This window comes from Odontomachus brunneus, unplaced genomic scaffold (assembly GCF_010583005.1).
Source record: "Odontomachus brunneus isolate Ranch 3 - 2012 unplaced genomic scaffold, Obru_v1 Obru_scaffold_041, whole genome shotgun sequence".
Classification (NCBI taxonomy): domain Eukaryota; kingdom Metazoa; phylum Arthropoda; class Insecta; order Hymenoptera; family Formicidae; genus Odontomachus; species Odontomachus brunneus.
The window spans coordinates 2,003,712-2,021,827 of record NW_022639491.1 but is presented as its reverse complement, the minus strand read 5'-3'; the positions used below and the strand labels follow the sequence as shown (position 1 = coordinate 2,021,827).

Here is an 18,116-nt window from a genome sequence, read left to right as displayed (position 1 = left end):
ATATATATATATATATATATATATATATATATATATATATATATGCCGTATCAGAATGTATCTTTATACGCATAATGGTATATACTTAGAAAGAGTACAAATTACATTAACTAAGCCTGCAATTTTAAATCGATATTCTTTCTACATAATTATTATTTTTTTCCATTATGTTACATACCTCGACTTTTCCAGTGAAAAAGAAAATTCCTGATTTTACCATCGCCACTTCCAGTTTCCTAGATAATTCTAAGAAATAGCGTCGTCAAAGAAACTCGAGAAGAAAACAAACGCAGTATAACTATAAATTATAGAAGATTGTGCGTAAATATACTATGTGAACGTAGGTAAGTGAATAAATCGGAGGGATTATTATTTCATATCGTGAGAATAGAAACACTTATGAGGAAACTCATGCGTTGAATATTTGATAATACCTGAATGCGGCATTTGTCAGGTATTCCTCCCCGTTTTCCTTCCCTTAGTGCTTCTTTAAGCTCTTCGTATTACCGCTCGATCTTCGCGCAATTCCTACAATCTAAGAAATGTTCCGTAACAGTTGGATATTACTGTTTTTGTCACGTCTGCTGTATGTCTCATGCATCAACGATAACATTATGGTGCGAGACTACTTCACGCACAAAGGCGTATCTAGCGTTGTGGGTTTCACCTGCGGCACTATCGAGCGTACGTAAGGACGTCTAAACGAAAAGAGATATACATATCTTTCGTTACTAAAAGCTGAAGTACTTCTCTTGATGCAGATGCCGCGAAATTCGCGAAGACATTCAACGATATCTACGTACTTTCATCAGTGTGGAACCTCGATTCCGTGAGCAGACTCTCGTCGCGTACCTTGAAGAGACTCTTGTACGGCAACTATCGCAATTTAGGCATTTACGTGGACGCGCAGTGTGATAGTCAGAATTACACCGTAATCTATTCCGAGGTAAAAAATACGACTCTCAGTACGTTCATGAAAAAACGAGTCTTGGAAGAGAACATTTAGAGAAAAACATGGTATTATATATATGTACATTTTTAGTTACTGCAATTCAAATTTTAGTTGCAATAATTATAAAACAGTTTATTGAACTATATATATCAATTCTATATACAAAATTTGTATAATTGTCACTTTATAGTTGCCATCACGTCTTTTTCTCTGAATATAGATACTTTTAAAAAGGAAATTAAATTAGTAGTAGTAGTATTGATTGAATTCTTCTAATCTTCAATTACTTTGTTTAAGGCTACGAAGTATCTGATGTACGATGAGACGCACAAATGGCTGATTTTGGGACAGAACTTGAATGACACCGTGAAACTGCTCAATGACGATGCCTTCAGCGTGGGGACTGACGTCACGATCGCTGTACCATCTCTCACCGGTTACGATCTGTACGAAGTTTACAATCCTTGCAAGGAACGCGGCGGCTCTTTGAACGTAACTGCTTTGGGTTATTGGACCGAAAAGTCTGGCGTGGCGATTAAGCTTAAGCAATCCATGTTCGCGAGACGGTCCAATCTGCATGGTATGAAGCTTAAAGTAGGAATTTTGGTAAGTAATCAATCGCTCAGCAAATTTCATGTAAATTGATGCAAATTGGATAATACATTGACTAGCAACATCCCACAGTTGTCGTATAAAGCTTACAATTTGTCAACGGAGGATATCATATTGGATCACAACTTGAAAGCGAAATATGGCCGATCTCAGTTTCTTTTCACACTCTTATTACATATGGCCGATCTTTTCAATTTCACGTAAGAATCTTCGCAGGGCTCTTCGGCTTTTTACGCTCTCCTTTTTGTATACTTCTTTTTCTTTTTCAGGATGGACATCGTGGAAGTTAATCCGAAGAAGCGGCAAGACAATACTGCGCCAATATTCGCAGCCTTTCAAAAGAAAGCGATAGATATTTCCGCCAGTCCAATTGTAATGAAGACGGAAAAATTAAGGATGGGAGACATTATCGGACCGGTATGGCCGATGCGGTGAGTGATTCTGCGACAAGTAAACGCGTTAATAACGCGTTAAAGTAACGCGTTAATTTCGTCTCATAACTCGTCATGATCCACATTGCAGAACATGCTTTCTATTTCGCACGATATCCTCGGCAAACTTGAAGACAGAGCAATTCTTGCGACCGTTAAATATCAAGGTTTGGTATCTGATACTCTGCATGATAGTGATCAGCGCGTTGATCTTGGCGATATTGTTGAAACGAGAAGGCATTCACGACATGAAGGAAGGCTACGGCATTTCTGTTCTTCTTGCTATAGGCGCTCTGTCCCAGCAATGTATATTAATTTCTCTGATTAAATTCATCGGTTCTTCAAATAATTGATAATTGAGTGGAGGACTCTTGATAAATTGATTAAACCTCCTCGCAGGTGCCGTAGTGGTTCCGTATCATTATGCTGGTCGCATAGCGTTTCTGCAGATCATGCTGTTCAGTTTGCTGATTCTAAACTACTATTCCGCGAGCGTCGTGTCGGATCGCCTGAAGAATAGAGCCCAGAAGATGAACGACTCGTTGATTGATCTGGCAAACAGCCACCTGAGAATAGCGGCCGAACCTACGCCTTATCTTCGTACTTTTCTGAAGGTAATCCACATTCCTTTGCACTTTGGAGTTTATATCACTAATGATTGACTTAAGATAATAATAATTTTTTAATTATTAATTATTCCCTGACATGACACATAAGTCACCAGAGAAGGAGGTCCAATATTTCATGGAGAGACGGTGGGAGAGAGTACCGGAGTCCAAACGATATCTGTCTCTAGCGGAGGGCCTAAATAAAGTGGCCGAAGGCGGAATCGCTTATCACACAACCATCGATTCTGCATATCCGTACATCGAGCGAAATTTCCAACCGCGGATGATATGCGAGATGACGGAGGTCCATCTTTTTCGCGCTGTGTTAGCTCTCTGGACTAGACGCAGAAGTCCGTTCACGCCACTGTTTAGAGTTGGGTAAGCGAAATACGTTAGAAATTATCGTCATGATTAATCTTCGATATACCAATAAGCTCTATTGAACTCAATATCTCATGACTTTTGTTCTTTCTCAGAAATCTCTCAAAGATCAAAGAAAAAAATTTGCCTCTTTTAAATAAAATAAATTAATCACTGAACTTAATTAATATCACGATAGTATACCGAAGGTCAAGGCCAGCAATTGTTGAAGTTACATTGCGACTGTCGCAGTCTGATCAAAATGTACGACATGGGCATACGCAAGCGTCAGCTGAAGCGTTGGTCGCCGAGGAAGCCCTTCTGTCCAAGGAATATGCTAATCGCCGAACCGCTATCGATCCACGAGGCCGCGCCTGTTTTCGCCTTTCTCAGCATCTCCGTCGCGCTCTCCATCGTAATCTGTATTACAGAGAACTTCATCTACTGGATGCGACCTATACGGTAACATCGTGTGATTAAGCGAGAAGTGCGAGAGAGACAGAAATAATTTCAAACTCTTTCCATTTTTACAGATTATCAATGTCCGCTAACGAGAAATGACTCATCAGAGCCGAAAAATCTGTATCATGCGACGTTGATCTGCTGCGCGGAATGAAGTACCTCTGCGCTAATGATAAATCGTTTTTATGTAACGTCCAATCTCGCGGATGCGCTTATTTCGATAAAATGTTATCACCAATTTGTTCTTTATTCGTCGTAAATCGTACGCGCAAATAATTAATTGACATGCGATGCATTTGACAATGACACGTTACCTGCCTCTTATATCTTAACAGAACTCAATGTCTATCTGAATCACAATAGCTACTGACATGAATAAACAATGAGACAGCACGACTTCGATATCACGTTGAATTAATATTGTCTCAATGTTGTATTATTAACCGACAATTGTATTCCATCTCCATTACCTACTTCGTTCACTCATATTCGCGTACCTCGTTGTAGTCTCCGCATTGCGTAAAATATCGCGAGGTTATTTATCGCTTAATTTTGTCGTGGGGCGATATGTATAATCTGAAAGTGAAACATGTTGGAATGTACGTGACGTTTTTCGCACTGCTACGATTTGTTTTTAACGTTAACGCAGATGACAATGACTTCATTCGCGACTATTTCGTACATAAAGCGGTGCGAAATGTCGTGGGATTCTCCTGCGGAAACTTCACAAGTAGGTTCAATCGCTGAACCATCGGAATTATATTGTCCAGCATCTATTTCTAGAATATGCACATGTTTTTTTACTTCTTCTTCTCTACCCATTTTTGTTTTTCCTTACCGCAGGTGATTTTTATTTCGTGAAGAAATTAAGCAGCGCTGGTATATTCACGATCATCCGTGAGCCCAACACGAAGCTCAACATACGACGCTTCCTGAACATGGAGACTAGGACTTTGGGTGTCGTCGTGGATCTACGATGTTATGAAAACAACAGCACCGTGTCCATTTTCTCCGAAGTAAGACAACTTCTAAAGTCGACAAATCGCTTAGTTATCTCGTTTTTATGCAGAAAACAAAAAAGAAATAAAGCAAAAAGGATCTAAAGACTACTATTTCCCGTCTGTCAGAGCTCCAAGTATCGTATGTACGATTACTCGTATAACTGGCTGGTCTTGGGATCAAAGCTGAACAAGAGCGCGCATCTTTTAGACGACAGCGCGTACAGCATGACCACCGATCTTACGCTCGCGATCTCGAACGGCAGCGATTACGATCTCTACGATATTTTCAATCACTGCAAGTATCGAGGAGGTGCTCTAAACGTGACAAAACTAGGTTCTTGGCGAGCTGGAACCGGCCTCACCATCATTCTGACTCAACCTTTGGTCCAGAGGAGAGCCAATATGCACGGCATGACGCTGAAAATATCAGGCGTGGTTCGTATTGTCGCATATCTAATTGTAAAAAGGATTGAAGTATTTTTTATTTATATTACGTATCGACTTGCGCGACGTGCAAAAATACTACCGTAGATACAATACAGGCCGAAAAATATGCGTCTGGAGGATTACATGCACGATATCAACACCAGATCTTTAGACAGCATGCATAAGTTCTTGTACGCGATGATATCTCATACTGGTGATCTCTTTAACTTCAGGTACTTTTATATTTTTCTTGTTTGATAGATTTGTATGTTCAACTGTGTATGTCATAGACAGTAATTCCGCAAAATTTATGTTTGAAGTGTACACGCCGAGGAGATCATTTACTGGGATCGTCACAGCGTGCACGGTTTGATATTTGAGATTTTACATGCGAATTACATCGACTTCGGCAGTAACCCCAGGATTATGGTATCCGAGAGATTAGATTACGCCAGTCTCATTGGTGCGGCCTGGCCAATTCGGTATCGGCAATATCCGTCTTAAGAGAGACTTAATCGTTTAATAAACAATTCTCTTCTTTCCTTCTTTTTCCTTTTTTTAGGCCTTGCTTCATGTTGCTGTCTACTACGGGAAACAACATCAAACTCGAGATCTTCTTGAAGCCGTTTACACAAGAGATCTGGTACTTAAACACCGTGTTCATCATAATCTGCATGTTTATAATGAGGCTAATCATGAGACACGAAGAGTCGAGCAAGAGCGAAAAGTATTCCGGCGCAGTGGTTCTTACCATTGGCATTGTCGCTCAACAAGGTAAGATACACGGCAGCGAGATACAGTTTAAGTGACGCATATACGTGAATTACGATCGCTCCGACAATCTGACGCTCGTCGCAGGTGCGAATTTCTCTCCCGAGCGCGTCCCAAGCCGCATCGCTCTTCTGCAAATCCTTGTGTTCAATTGGATTATGTTCAACTACTATTCAGCCAGCATAGTGTCAGCTCGTCTGAGCGAGCCGCTCGACATGATGGAAGACTCCATAACTGTGCTGGCGGATAGCGACCTGAAAATTGCCGCAGAAGCTGTGCCGTACTTGAATTACTTCTTATATGTATGTGTACTGCTTGACGTATTAAGATTTTTTATACAAGGAATTGCAGAAATAATGTTTCAGACTAATAATTCTCACGTGGAACTTGCAGAAGCTCAACTGGGAGTCAAATTACTTCAGAAAGAAGCGCTGGGATCCTCTGCCGGAGTCGAAGAGATACTTGCCGCTAGAGGAAGGTATGAAACAGGTGAGCGAAGGCGTCTTGGCGTATCACACGGATCCCAACACGGCGTATCCTTATATTGAGAGGATGTTCGACGCGAACCAGATCTGTGCATTGACGGAGATCCATCTGTTCAAACAGTCCGTTATGGGTATGTACGCCAGTCGTAATGGTCAGTTCACCGAGATGGCAAAGATCGGGTAAGTTTTTTCTTTCTCTCTTTTAGCTTGATTTTTGTCTGTCTTGCCATAGTCTAGAGAAATTTCTTTTTGTAGATTGTCCAAAATGTTTAACACCGGATTACGCGACCGACAGGTAAAATTTTGGTCGAGCAGGAAGCCTCAATGTCAGCTTGACACGTTATCCACGAGAAGCATAACCATATACGAGACTGCCCCGGCTTTGATTCTGTTAGCCTTTGGCATGGTTGTCGCGTGTGTAATATGTGTCATCGAGAATATTGTCTACAATCGATCCATGAGGTAATAGCCTTCCACATTTCTGAGTGGACAGTTCAGCTGAAACTTCCGATTTCGTTTGCAGAGAGGAAATCCGAAGGCGAGTGAGCAGCGTCGACGCGGAGGGAATAGCTGGCACTAGCGAGCACAAGTCACCTGAGTGAAATAGCTCAAGAAGTAGAATGTTTATATGTCGGACGTGCGTTATTAATTGTAAATTCGTTAGTATTTCGTTATCGTATGCACTAAGGAGACATAATAGGTGTAGTTTTTCTCAATCGTTGTAATGTTCGAATAAAAGCGGATCACGCTTTGCATGATAGGTAGCTCGCTGGCGAACTTTCTTATGAATACTTTCTCAGGGAAAATAGCTGGGCAGGAAGACAGGCAAATCGATCGTAATAGATTCGATTTTGAGGTAAATGATAGAGAAGAGGGATAAAGTAGCGGAAGAGCTGAACATCTTACCGTATATAGGGTGTCTCCGAATCATCGTGAGATTTTTCAATGACAGATTATAACAAATAGCGTAGACACATAACAAATGTGTCTAATAAAACTTCAAATTATTGACTTGAAAGAATGTTTCATTTTAATGAGAAATGGTTTGAATAAAAAATCTGACGGTTTAGAAAATACCAAAAGGATATATAGGAGAGAGAGAGATGTCGGGGCACCTTATATGTCTACGAGTCGTAGTAGTCGCTGTGATTATGCTGTCACGTCGATCGACATGAGAGTTATGAACGAAGTTAAACTCTGCGAAATTGTTTCTGTCGAGATCATCTTGTCATTTCAAGCAAAAGCGAAACGACATGAGCTTAGGCTTAAAACAGCACATTGTGGCGTTATCATAGCTTTGTAGGTCATGCACAACTAAGAAAGGGATGAGGTTTCTGTCGGGCGTTATCTTTTCGCTTCACACGTTTGTCGTCGTCGCGTGGGCGCAAGACAGTTTCATTATTCGGGACTACTTCGTTTACAAGAATGTATCCAGAGTCGTAGGGTTCTCTTGCGGAAATATGGAAGGTGAGTAGCATATTGTGTTTCTTCATGCGTGATCCTCATTAATCCCTTTTCGCAGACGATCTCCTCACGATAAAACTGTTGAACACCGTCAGGATCTCCGCCGCGATCAAACCAGCTGGATTTCAATTTAACATTCTCAGGTATCTCAAAACCGACCGCACCATGGGCGTTTTTCTGGACGTACGGTGTCCGAGTCAGAATTTCAGCGGCATTTACGACGAAGTAAGCATACTCTTTCCTCATCGCAATAATTGTGCTAACTATGAGAGAAGAAAGATGAATAAGTTGAGTTATATTTCTATATGTAAAATTCCATAAATGAGATAAGAATAATGTTTCCACGCAGGGTTTGGAACATCGCTTGTTCGACTACACGTACAATTGGTTGATCCTAGGAACTAACTTGAGCCACAGTGTGCAAAGCTTGAATGACAGCGGTTTCAGTGTCGTTACAGATTTCGTGATATTGGTACCAGACGAGGAATCTGATTACGTTCTCTACGACGTATATAACACCTTTAAATTGCGCGGCGGAGTACTGAACATCACAAGACTCGGTACTTGGAATAAGAAAGACGGTCTCAGGGTTGTTTTACTTGAGCCGAAAATTATCAGAAGACGGAACTTTCACGGGATACAAATCAAAGCGGCTGGGATCGTAAGTTTTTCTTCATCAAAACGCGATATATCAAACACGTGGAAGTTTGAAAAACGTGGAGTGTTTGACGCTTCTTGAATATTCTTTGGACTTCATTATTTGCGGCTGTCTATCATGCAGATGATGCATTCGTAGGTGCTACACAGGCCGGATACAGTGGATCTGTTGGACTACCTAGAAAGGGATAAACTCGAGATCATGGATAACTGGCCGAAATTTGGATACACTCTTCTCGCGCGCGTTTCTGAGATATTTAATTTCACGTAATCACTTCGATAAAGTCTTTACGTTAATATTATTTTAGCATTATTTTTTATCCATATTGTATACTGATGGCTCATTGAAAATATTTCCATAGCATAGATATCATCGAGATCAATCACTGGGAAAAGAACGACACTTATGGCCCCTTGATGGGCTCTTTGAAGAGGGGCGAGGCTGACTTGGGCTATTATCCGTCGATCTTAACGATAGAACGATACGCATTCGCGCGTGTTATCCTTCCGCAATGGCCAACACGGTAAATGTGCAAAGAAACGATTGTTCACTTACATGCACCGATAATTTTTACTCTTGTTTTTTTTATTCCAGAACCTGCTTCATGTTTCGTACCATTCCGGCGACAAAGGTGAAACCTTTGGTGATATTCAAACCGTTCGCGGTGGACACATGGTGCACGATCCTCTTGCTCGTGGTGATAATCGTGTTCGTTTTGTCTTTCATATTGAAGTTGGAACGTGCTGGCGATTACAGTTATAGCGTTTCAGCATTGGTCGCTGTTGGCGCCTTGTGCCAGCAAGGTATGCTTATAAAATACTCTTCCATTATTATAGTATAATGTTACATTGATATGTAATTACTTGATTTTGATATTAGGTTTTCCCTCTCTTTCCGAACAATCGGCCAGTCGAATGGCTCTAATCCAAATCACGGTGTTCGGCTTGCTGGTGTACAATTATTATTCGGCGGCGATAGTGTCGGCTAGACTGAACGAGCCTCTTCAGAAGATGAACGATTCGTTGTACTCATTGGCACATAGCAAGATGTATCTCGGAGCCGAGCAGAACGTCTTCTTCAACTTTCTGTTACGGGTAATGACGCGCACCGATACAGAAGCATATAGATGCTACCTTTCAGTCTTCTTCGTTTTTACGAAGATTTCAATATTATTAGAATGCCAGACCTGACGTGCAGTACTTCAACCATTATTGGAACAGTTTACCGTATTCGAGGAAATTTATCCCTTTAGAGGAGGGAGTAGAGAAAATGAAGAAAGGCGGCTTCGCCTATCACGCCGATCCGGACGATATCTATCCGTCTATTGATTTAGCATTCGACAAACAGATGATCTGCCAGCTCACAGAAGTTCACTTGTTACAGCCGTCTGAACTGGGTTTGTGGAGCAATCTCCACAGTCACCTTCACGAAATCTGCAAAGTAGGGTAAGCGATCGTGTCGCTGGTATGTTCGAAGGAGGTAGCTTTCTCTCCCCGACGTGAAAGATAAATATCGATTTGTCATTTACTTGATATTACATGCATTGATACCATCAGGTTGATCAGGATATCCACCTCGGGAATCCGGCGACGAGAAATACGTCGCCGACAAGCTAGGAAACCTTACTGTCCGACCGAAGAGATCTTCGTTTCCAGCGTGACGATCTACGAAGTAGCGCCGATTTTATTCCTCTTACTCTTCGGCATGATATTCTCTTTGATTGTGTTCGGCATCGAAAACTTCATATTCCGTTTAATACACTCAAAACAAACGGGCGTTGTACCTTTTAAGAGAAACAAGCTATTAGCGAAAAGTAAAGCACCAGGTATTGTGCCTCCTAAAGGAGATAAGCTATTGCTAAAAGGTAAAGTACTACCTAAAAAGAATGTCACTCTGACTCTCCCAAAGAAAAATACTTTTCCCAAAAACGTACAGATGAAAAAATGATGAGTTTCGGTATAGATAGACAGGTGTGCAGATAAAATTATAAACAATAACGTTCTCGATCTCTTATAAATTATTTACCAGATCATTGTTATGTATACAGATATACGCTGTGCGCAAAAAGTAAGAAACACGAACGAATGTGTTTAAGTAAAGTACAAATGTCTTTTCACTACTCCGCTCACATTCCAAAGATAACCCTGATGCACTGCGTGCAAATGTAAAATACAATAATAGCATTAAATAAGATATTTTTTTATCTTTAGTAAAATATTACAATGTCATGCCTTGTATACGCGTCGACGCAGCTACGCATAAATAGAATATAAATTTGGAGAAATTCATATGTATGATATAACTAATCGAAATTGTCTTGTTAGTTTAAGGTAAAAAAACAAGTTATTTTTTCTTCTTGGACTTCTTATCGACAACTGGCGCTATTCCAGTGAGATCCATTAACTGCTGTTTTAATTTCAATAATATCTCCACTTGCGGTTTCCACACGCTCGCGTCTCCCTTGGCCTTTAACTCTCGCACGAGATTGTCCTGAAATTGCGACATCGCGAATTAGGAAAGCGAGCGTGATATTATCGTGAAGAAAAACCCTCTTAGCGATATGCAATACCTGTTTTGTGATAGCTGATTTTAACATCGCTACATCCGTCAGAGCATTCTCGACATCCCTCTAGAACGTAAAAATCAAAACAATATTTTTTAACCTTCCTGCGTTCTGATTTGAGATTTTTTGCACGACGTTGACAGTTTATCCAGAAATAGTTTACCAGCAAAAAGGAGTTTATTATAAATACTGTTTATCAGCAATGTTATTATCTACATTTTTATTTGTTTAAAATATCTGACATCCATTACCTTCGGTGATTCTTCGTTAGAAGTTTGCTTGTTCTTAAGGTCGATAAGTTTTGTTTCGTCAGTATGTCTCGTTGCGGATTCTTGATTAGCAGTAATTGCGTTACAGTTTTGCTTTTGCATGTTCGTCGAGTCAGCTTTCTTATTTTTCGCAGGTGACTTCTTTGCAGGCGCCTTCTCCGCGTTGCCTTTGAGATCGGCAAGCTTTTTCTTCAGATTCAATAAAAGTTCTACTTGAGGCTTCCAAACGCTTTTATCGTTCTTTGCTTTCAGTTCTCTAACTAGATTACCCTGGAAAATAAACGAAATGTAAAAAATGAAACAATTTACACATACAGAAAAAAAAAAGATTTACTAACTTGCTTCGTGATGGCAGCCTCTAGAGACGTAATATTGTCGTCGGAAGACACATTCGATGTACAACCATTGACCTCCTGCTGTCCAGCATATTTCTTCCGTAACACTTCCACCTGCTGCTCTTCAATTTTTGTGAACAACGGGCTGGGCTTGCCAATTTTATGCCAAGTAGGCAACATGTTCGTTATCATATCGGGAATGTAACCGTAACTTTTGTTACTCAAACCCAATTGAGATCTCAATTGTTTAGCTGTAGTAGGCATGAAAGGAGCCAGAAGAGCCGATAAGAGACAAGCTAAATTACAGCAAATTGCGACAACGGTCCCGGCTCTATTTCTGTTGATTTTAAACAAAGACGATCTCTCGTCAGAAAATCAGGAAGAACTAATGAGATAGTTGTTAAATAAAGACGTATTAATGATAATTACTTGTCATCGTCGGTTCCTTTAATTTTTACCCACGGTTGCTGGAATTGCATGTACTGATTGCCATGTTTCGAGATCGCCAGTATATGCTTCAAGCCGTCTCTCAACTTGGCTTGCTCCATAGTATTTATATAAGATGCTAGTTCACGTTGTGCTAACGCTAACACGGTCCAATCGGCTTCTTCCAGCTTTACCGGCGGTATATTAGAGTCGAAGAATTTTTCAGAAAACATTAGAGCTCTATCGCAACAAAATATAACGAATTATTATGATGTCAGTTATTCATAGCTAATAGAGAGTCGAGGCAAACTACAAACCTATTAACGAAATTGCCAAGATTATTGAGTAATTCGCTATTATTTTTCGTGGCTAGATCTATCCAATTAAAATTGGAATCTTGAGTTTCGGGTCTAATATAGGCTAAATAAAATCGCCACACATCCGCTGGGATGCCAGTATCTCTGGCATCGGTCCCAAATACTCCAACACCTCTGGACTTGGAGAATTTTTTATCCTCATAATTTAGGTACTCTGAAATAAGATAAATATTAAATCAGTGGTAAGAAAATTGTCAATTAAGACTGCGAGTAATAGAAAAGACATAAAGAAAAAAAAGTGGAATACACAAACCCACATAAGAAAAAATAAAATGTTCATTAGATAAAATATAAAAAAAAAGAGAAATATGTAGTTATAAGATAATATAGCATCTGACAGACTTTTTGGATACATATATATCGTACCAGTTGCCATTAAATACTTGATCAACGTATTATTTTGATTAGCCGCTATCAAGCAAGCAGGAAACATTATCGCGTGGAATGGGACGTTATCCTTCGCCATAAACTGACATAAATCGACTTTTGTATCCTGAGGTTTCCACCATTTCTCATATTCTTTGGTATACCTCTTTGTAATACTGATATATCCGAAAGGAGCGTCAAACCAGACGTAAAATACTTTATTTTCGAACCCGTTTACGGGCACCGGTATACCCCACTTCAAGTCTCTGGTTATGCATCGTGGCTTAAGGCCGTCGCGGAACCATGACTTCGACACGACTTTCGCGACGCTAGACCACTCTTTGTTTACGGTCGCGGACCATTGTTTTAACTTATCTTCTATCTGCAATACAAAAGAGTTACACATATTAGTTGGCTATAATATTTTAATGACTGAAAAACAAAATTGAAGAAATAAAAAACAGAGACATTTACCTTGGGCAAATCCAGGAAGAACTGTACCGAGTTCTTAATGGTGGGTTTAGTGCTACACATCTTGCATCGTGGTTCTATCAACTCGACCGCGTTCACTAAATGACCACAGCCGTCACATTGATCACCGCGCGCGTCCTCGTATTTGCATCTGGGACATGTGCCTTCCACGAATCTATCGGCGAGAAATCGATCACAGTACTCACAATGTAGTTGCTCTACGGTTTCGTTCAATATGTAACCTTGCGACCGAATCTTCAGGAAAAACGACTGAACGATTCTGAAAGAGATTTTGATAATATAATGAAAGTCGAGAGATAAAAATAAAAGTGTTTATGAAAATGTTCTTACTCTGTCTGTTCGGGTATAGTAGTGCGGCCAAAATAATCAAATCCAATGCCGAACCAGCGATAAATGTCGTTGTGTATGTCAAAGAACTTGTCGCAGATAGCTTGAGGAGTAGTTTTCTCTTGCAGAGCTTTCGCTTCGGTCGCAGTACCGTACTCGTCAGTGCCGCTGAAAATTACAATTATTTTGGTTAGAACATGTGATTGTACGTAACGTTTTACGTTATCAAAGAAGCTAGATTGATTACCTTATGTAGAGAGTGTTATAATTTCTTTGCCTGCAGTACCTGTACAAAATGACAAAACGAGATGTTATATGTAAGTTAAAAATAATGTAATAATATGTATATGTACCTTGCAAAGATATCAGCTGAAAGAACGCATCCAATGATATTTCCCAGGTGTGGAACGTTATTTACATAAGGAAGAGCTGATGTTATCAATACATTCCTTTCACCTTTCTTGGGTAATCTAAAGAAATATGATGTTATTAATTCTACTCGTTTATACACATGTAAATATGTTTAACTTATTCAACTTACATTGGATATGAAGTTTCCTTGACTTCTAGATATTGTCCAGTAGACCAACTACTAGTCACATTACGAAGTTCTTCTTCACTAACAGCTTCCATCTCCTTTTCCTTAGTTGGACTGGTCTGATATTTAGATTTAATATATAAGACATTTATGTTTACATATCAGAAAAAAATACGGAAATAATAAAAATTGATAAGATATACTTACATCACTTGATATTGATTCACGAGCATGAATATTTGAAACTACATGGACAGGAAACCAAGAAGCAGCTTCTATACTTGTAATTGCCTTTGGACCTCTCACAAAGTCAAATTCTTTAATAGATTCCTATAATACATAAGATAATTGTAATTATGTGAAATTTATATATTTATAATATAATAGCTGTACAATGAAATTTTTATAAAATAATAACTATATTGCACACTTTACCTGAATAACTGAATGCTGTTCTATGTTAGTTAGCCAATTAATGATGTTTGGCAAATGTACAGAAATATCTTTGCATTCCGTAACTAATAGAGTACTCCATATACTAACCCAAATAGAAATATCTGCTGGTGATAAATAACTATGTGTCTGAAAATTAAAAGTCTGAATAGAAACAGATAAGAATAATAAAAAAATATAATTATATTCTTGTCAAAGAATAAGAAATTGATTATATCATTTACCTGAATTAAGTACTGTTTATCTTTTAATTCACTATTGAGATCTTTGAGTAAAGACAGTAAGTCCTTGGAAGAAATTTTCCCACTTGCATAATTTAATATCGCTGGCTGTAAAAGATACATAAATAAATTTAAAATTTGGTTTTTTTTTTATTAGATATTGATATTTTACCTGTAATTGAGAAATTTCCCATTCCAACCACTTATTATCAAGAATCTCCAATTCTGCAGCTATGGATAACAGGAAGCGCAGTGCTGAGGAAACACTGAATAAAGATAACCCGGAAGATGTAGTTAACGTTGGCAAGCGTCCTAGAAGAGTATCTGCACATCATGTAACACATGTTAATATTGCATGATACTCGTGGAAAAATTGTTAAAAAGACTGATGTCGTTTAAGTTAATTGACGATGACAGTCGAAAGAAGGATACACATAATCTATATTTGCGCAATTTAAAAAAATATTTCTCTTGATTACAATTAAAGATTTACGCGATTACACTAGCTGGGTGAAGAGGAAGAGGTTAATAAAATCACCTTTAGGCTTTACAATTTTAACGGTGACAGGCTCTTGGGCTAATTTAGCCGCGATAATTAACTTCAACGCATTCGGATTGCCCTGGTTCGTTGAAACGATCATCATTACCAATAAATTAATAAATACGACAATAAATAGGAAAATATGTTAGCGCACAACCGCAAGACATGTGAGCGACAGAGGAAGCGAAACGCTCATTAACGTAAAGCCCCTCTTACACGTGGCGTTGAAATGTTCTCTATGGTTAAGTTCGTTTTGCACGTTTTATACTGAAAGCATCATTCTATCTTTATCATTGACTGCGTTCAGCAGAGAAAGCTGCTTTGCAACTGTTGTAAAATCTGATTGATATATGCTCTTGGATTCAACCAAAATTAAAAGCGTGCTCCAATTAGATTCACGAATTTTACAACAGTTGCAAAGCAGCTTTCTCTGCTGAACGTACCCATTTATTACGTGCGAAGCAAAATAGAATAATGCTCTTAGCACGAAAACGTGCAAAACGAACTTAGCTTATGTCATATCGCACGTACATCAAACGTCTATTAAGTACAGAACCTTATTATAGGATATTATAAGTTACAAAACGTTACAGAACGACGCGCATTTTTACTCGATCAGGAAAAAACCAAAGCCCAGGGATGATAAAATACGTTTTATATTTATTTCTTTCGATGCTATGTAAAGAAAAGAATCAAATACATGTTGTGCATCTAAATGTAATGTGTAAGTATATGTAGACTTTCAAATAATTGAAGTAACCTATGCAAGAGTATAATATGAAATTGAAAAATAGGATATTGAAATATATGATATTGAAAATAGTTAAAATATTAATATTAAAAATATTTATGTTCACGATGATATTTTATGATAACATATAAAATAGCGATATATATATTTGTTAATTAGACATAGATAAAAACAATTTGATAACATTGTTTAATAGCTCATGTGCCAATCACTGTGCATATGGGAGACTCTAATTAATTTTCTACTTTCTCAGGACTTCTGAATTGTAGGATAAATAAAACTTCAGTTATTCTTTATGTTTATGTGTGTATCACATACACTTATTTCTTATAAAAAATATAATGTTGATAAGTATCTTTTTTATTTAGAAATTTTCAGAATAAATCATTGTTAAAATTTTGTATATAGTGTCAAATACAGAATAGAGATATCAGCTTATAATATCAATATGCATGTATGTAACAAAATAAATAAGTTTTGTAACTTTATAACTGTGAGAAGGTGAAAACAAAATATTTTCCACACATTTTAGCTGACATTGATTATATTATGATTCTTTTTTAATTTGTTGGAGTCTTATTATTTCCCCCAGTAATTTATTTGTTTTTTCTCTCTGTTGAGAAGCGTGCAATCTATCTTCTTTTGCTCGTGCATATGCTTCCTTATGCATATCTCGCATTTCCATGAAGACTTGCAAAAGTTTGTGTTGTGTATCATTGGAATTTTTGTTTCTATTTTCCATCTTAGCAGTTAAGGTTTTTAATGCACGCTGACAACTCTGTAGACTTTCGATCATTCTTTTGAACTGAGCTTCCAATCTGACATTTTCAGCGATGCCAAATTTACTGCTGAAATGATGTGTAAGCATTTAACAATGATCATAAAATTCTTGATAAAAAAATCTTAGGTTTTATTTTTTTAACACTTTTGAGAAAATATTCATTTCAAAATATTTATCTTGAATAATTTTTGGAAGATATAAGAAACTTACTCTGTATTTTCTGCATTTTCTTCTCCATTAGCTTCCACATCCGATCCATGCATATCGGGCATAAGCCTGGCTGCAAATATTTCATCTAGATCTCTGTAAGAACACTCAATTGTGTTAATAGTTAAATCATCTTGCAAATATTATTTTGACAAAACAAACTTACTGCTCATAAGTGCAAATATATTTTCCTCTTCCAGTTCGTCTGTTACTTATTATCATATTTTTGTAAGCCCGTTTAAGTGTTTTAAATCTGTTCTCTACTTGCAAAGGAGTTACATTAAAACCATTATCTTGTAAATTTTTGGAAATTTCCTGATATGCAAGTTTCATGTTTTTCAATTTGCGGTTTTTTACAAGTTCTTTTTTGAGTTTGTATTCCTTTAGGAAAATTTTTGTAGAGGCATCGCACCAAGGAAAAACTGCATTCCCACTTTTACTTGTCGATGGTGTACTGACTTTGTAATTGTCATTGTCATTTTCAGCTTCAACAATTGGATCAGCCTCACTTGTTTCCCATCCTGGGTATACATCTATGAATATATCTTTACCATTGACATTGAAGCACATTTGCTCAGCTTTGTCATCTATTTCTGAAAGATGTAGTTGGAACGCTATGCTCTCATCTGCAAATACATAAATATACTAATTTAATGATTGTTAATATTCAGTTATTCTTAACTTGTCGATCAGCATAACAAACACTAGTGACAACAGTAAGGAGTATAGAGGGATAGTAGGATATAGTGTTATTACATACTGCACATTGTTGCCGCTTACCTTCACATGTTATTGTGATAAAGCCATTATTGTCTATGATTATTTTGCCCTCCTCATCGCGTTTAACGTAGCCCTTCATATTAGCTAAATAGAAGATTCTAGATATATATTGCTGTATTGACGTGGCCCGAAATACGTTGCAATATTCGGCCGAATAGTCGACGCGGCACGATCGACTCTGTTTCTCTTACCCTATTAAATTAAGAGTTTGTTTTCATCCAAAATCACGATGTGTCTTATTTCGCGCTTTATTCCATTGCACCTTTTGCACCTCTGATATTTCGGCCGCAGAAAGTGTAAGAAGGTGCAGCCGTTGCAAATATATGTATGGCGATGGAGGTTACACTGTGCCGACCAAACGTGCGTCGTACTTTCACGGCAAAGAAGCGATCAGTAAGAGAGAGAGAGAGAGAGAGAGAGAGAGAGAGAGAGAGAGAGAGAGAGAGAGAGAGAGAGAGG

The 18,116-nt window shown here is 38.2% G+C and overlaps 4 protein-coding genes and 1 long non-coding RNA gene across 6 annotated transcripts; 3 read left to right on the top strand and 2 right to left on the bottom strand.

The window, feature by feature from the left end:
* Positions 1–742: 742 nt before the first annotated feature.
* LOC116844369 (ionotropic receptor 75a-like) lies at positions 743–3,638 on the top strand. The gene is made up of 9 exons (XM_032815802.1): positions 743–946; positions 1,250–1,558; positions 1,637–1,764; positions 1,834–1,995; positions 2,087–2,301; positions 2,395–2,609; positions 2,713–2,981; positions 3,216–3,425; positions 3,497–3,638. The coding sequence occupies exons 2-9, from the start codon at positions 1,265–1,267 to the stop codon at positions 3,522–3,524; spliced, it is 1,521 nt and encodes a 506-aa protein (XP_032671693.1). The 5' UTR covers positions 743–946; positions 1,250–1,264; the 3' UTR covers positions 3,525–3,638.
* Positions 3,639–3,969: 331 nt separating this feature from the next.
* On the top strand, positions 3,970–10,536 carry LOC116844357. The gene is made up of 18 exons (XM_032815777.1): positions 3,970–4,155; positions 4,269–4,441; positions 4,553–4,861; positions 4,958–5,085; positions 5,173–5,334; positions 5,415–5,626; positions 5,711–5,925; positions 6,017–6,288; positions 6,364–6,570; positions 7,412–7,575; positions 7,631–7,797; positions 7,922–8,233; positions 8,369–8,496; positions 8,592–8,753; positions 8,825–9,033; positions 9,110–9,324; positions 9,407–9,675; positions 9,787–10,536. The coding sequence occupies exons 1-18, from the start codon at positions 3,993–3,995 to the stop codon at positions 10,175–10,177; spliced, it is 3,858 nt and encodes a 1,285-aa protein (XP_032671668.1). The 5' UTR covers positions 3,970–3,992; the 3' UTR covers positions 10,178–10,536.
* On the bottom strand, positions 10,233–15,349 carry LOC116844368 (methionine--tRNA ligase, cytoplasmic). Its single transcript, XM_032815801.1, has 17 exons — positions 15,136–15,349; positions 14,770–14,921; positions 14,601–14,705; positions 14,359–14,505; positions 14,131–14,253; positions 13,927–14,042; positions 13,739–13,855; positions 13,633–13,671; positions 13,389–13,553; positions 13,041–13,317; positions 12,567–12,948; positions 12,141–12,354; positions 11,827–12,063; positions 11,401–11,734; positions 11,045–11,332; positions 10,800–10,859; positions 10,233–10,720 (listed from the first exon to the last, which is right to left on the bottom strand). Exons 1-17 carry the CDS (start codon positions 15,239–15,241, stop codon positions 10,574–10,576), a joined length of 3,009 nt encoding a protein of 1,002 aa, XP_032671692.1. The 5' UTR covers positions 15,242–15,349; the 3' UTR covers positions 10,233–10,573.
* A 229-nt stretch (positions 15,350–15,578) lies between these two features.
* Positions 15,579–17,529, top strand: LOC116844454. Its single transcript, XR_004378087.1, has 2 exons — positions 15,579–15,862; positions 17,363–17,529. It is a non-coding gene; the product is annotated as an uncharacterized LOC116844454 (long non-coding RNA).
* On the bottom strand, positions 16,232–18,062 carry LOC116844453. 2 transcript variants are annotated; one of them, XM_032815962.1, is made up of 5 exons: positions 17,849–18,062; positions 17,658–17,741; positions 17,044–17,503; positions 16,881–16,973; positions 16,232–16,737 (listed from the first exon to the last, which is right to left on the bottom strand). In XM_032815962.1, exons 2-5 carry the CDS (start codon positions 17,734–17,736, stop codon positions 16,437–16,439), a joined length of 933 nt encoding a protein of 310 aa, XP_032671853.1. In that variant the 5' UTR covers positions 17,737–17,741; positions 17,849–18,062; the 3' UTR covers positions 16,232–16,436. The 2 variants fall into 2 exon arrangements, with proteins under 2 accessions (XP_032671853.1, XP_032671854.1); XM_032815963.1 differs by having other exon boundaries at positions 16,232–16,734; positions 17,658–18,062.
* Positions 18,063–18,116: the final 54 nt, after the last annotated feature.

Bases quoted from the DNA above. Each gene is read 5' to 3' on its own strand.
- LOC116844369 (XM_032815802.1), top strand. From the start codon at position 1,265: ATGTACGATGAGACGCACAAATGGCTGATTTTGGGACAGAACTTGAAT. The intron at 1,765-1,833 runs GTAAGAATCTTC...TTTCTTTTTCAG, and splicing joins GCCGATCTTTTCAATTTCAC to GATGGACATCGTGGAAGTTA. The intron at 3,426-3,496 runs GTAACATCGTGT...CCATTTTTACAG, and splicing joins TACTGGATGCGACCTATACG to ATTATCAATGTCCGCTAACG.
- LOC116844357 (XM_032815777.1), top strand. From the start codon at position 3,993: ATGTATAATCTGAAAGTGAAACATGTTGGAATGTACGTGACGTTTTTC. The intron at 5,086-5,172 runs GTACTTTTATAT...TTATGTTTGAAG, and splicing joins GGTGATCTCTTTAACTTCAG to TGTACACGCCGAGGAGATCA. The intron at 5,627-5,710 runs GTAAGATACACG...CGCTCGTCGCAG, and splicing joins TGGCATTGTCGCTCAACAAG to GTGCGAATTTCTCTCCCGAG.
- LOC116844368 (XM_032815801.1), bottom strand. From the start codon at position 15,241: ATGATGATCGTTTCAACGAACCAGGGCAATCCGAATGCGTTGAAGTTA. The intron at 13,318-13,388 runs GTAAGAACATTT...AATCTCTTTCAG, and splicing joins ACTATACCCGAACAGACAGA to AATCGTTCAGTCGTTTTTCC. The intron at 11,333-11,400 runs GTTAGTAAATCT...TTTATTTTCCAG, and splicing joins AGGCTGCCATCACGAAGCAA to GGTAATCTAGTTAGAGAACT.
- LOC116844453 (XM_032815962.1), bottom strand. From the start codon at position 17,736: ATGAAGGGCTACGTTAAACGCGATGAGGAGGGCAAAATAATCATAGAC. The intron at 17,504-17,657 runs GTAAGCGGCAAC...ATGTATTTGCAG, and splicing joins TATCACAATAACATGTGAAG to ATGAGAGCATAGCGTTCCAA. The intron at 16,974-17,043 runs GTAAGTTTGTTT...GTGTTCTTACAG, and splicing joins TATATTTGCACTTATGAGCA to AGATCTAGATGAAATATTTG.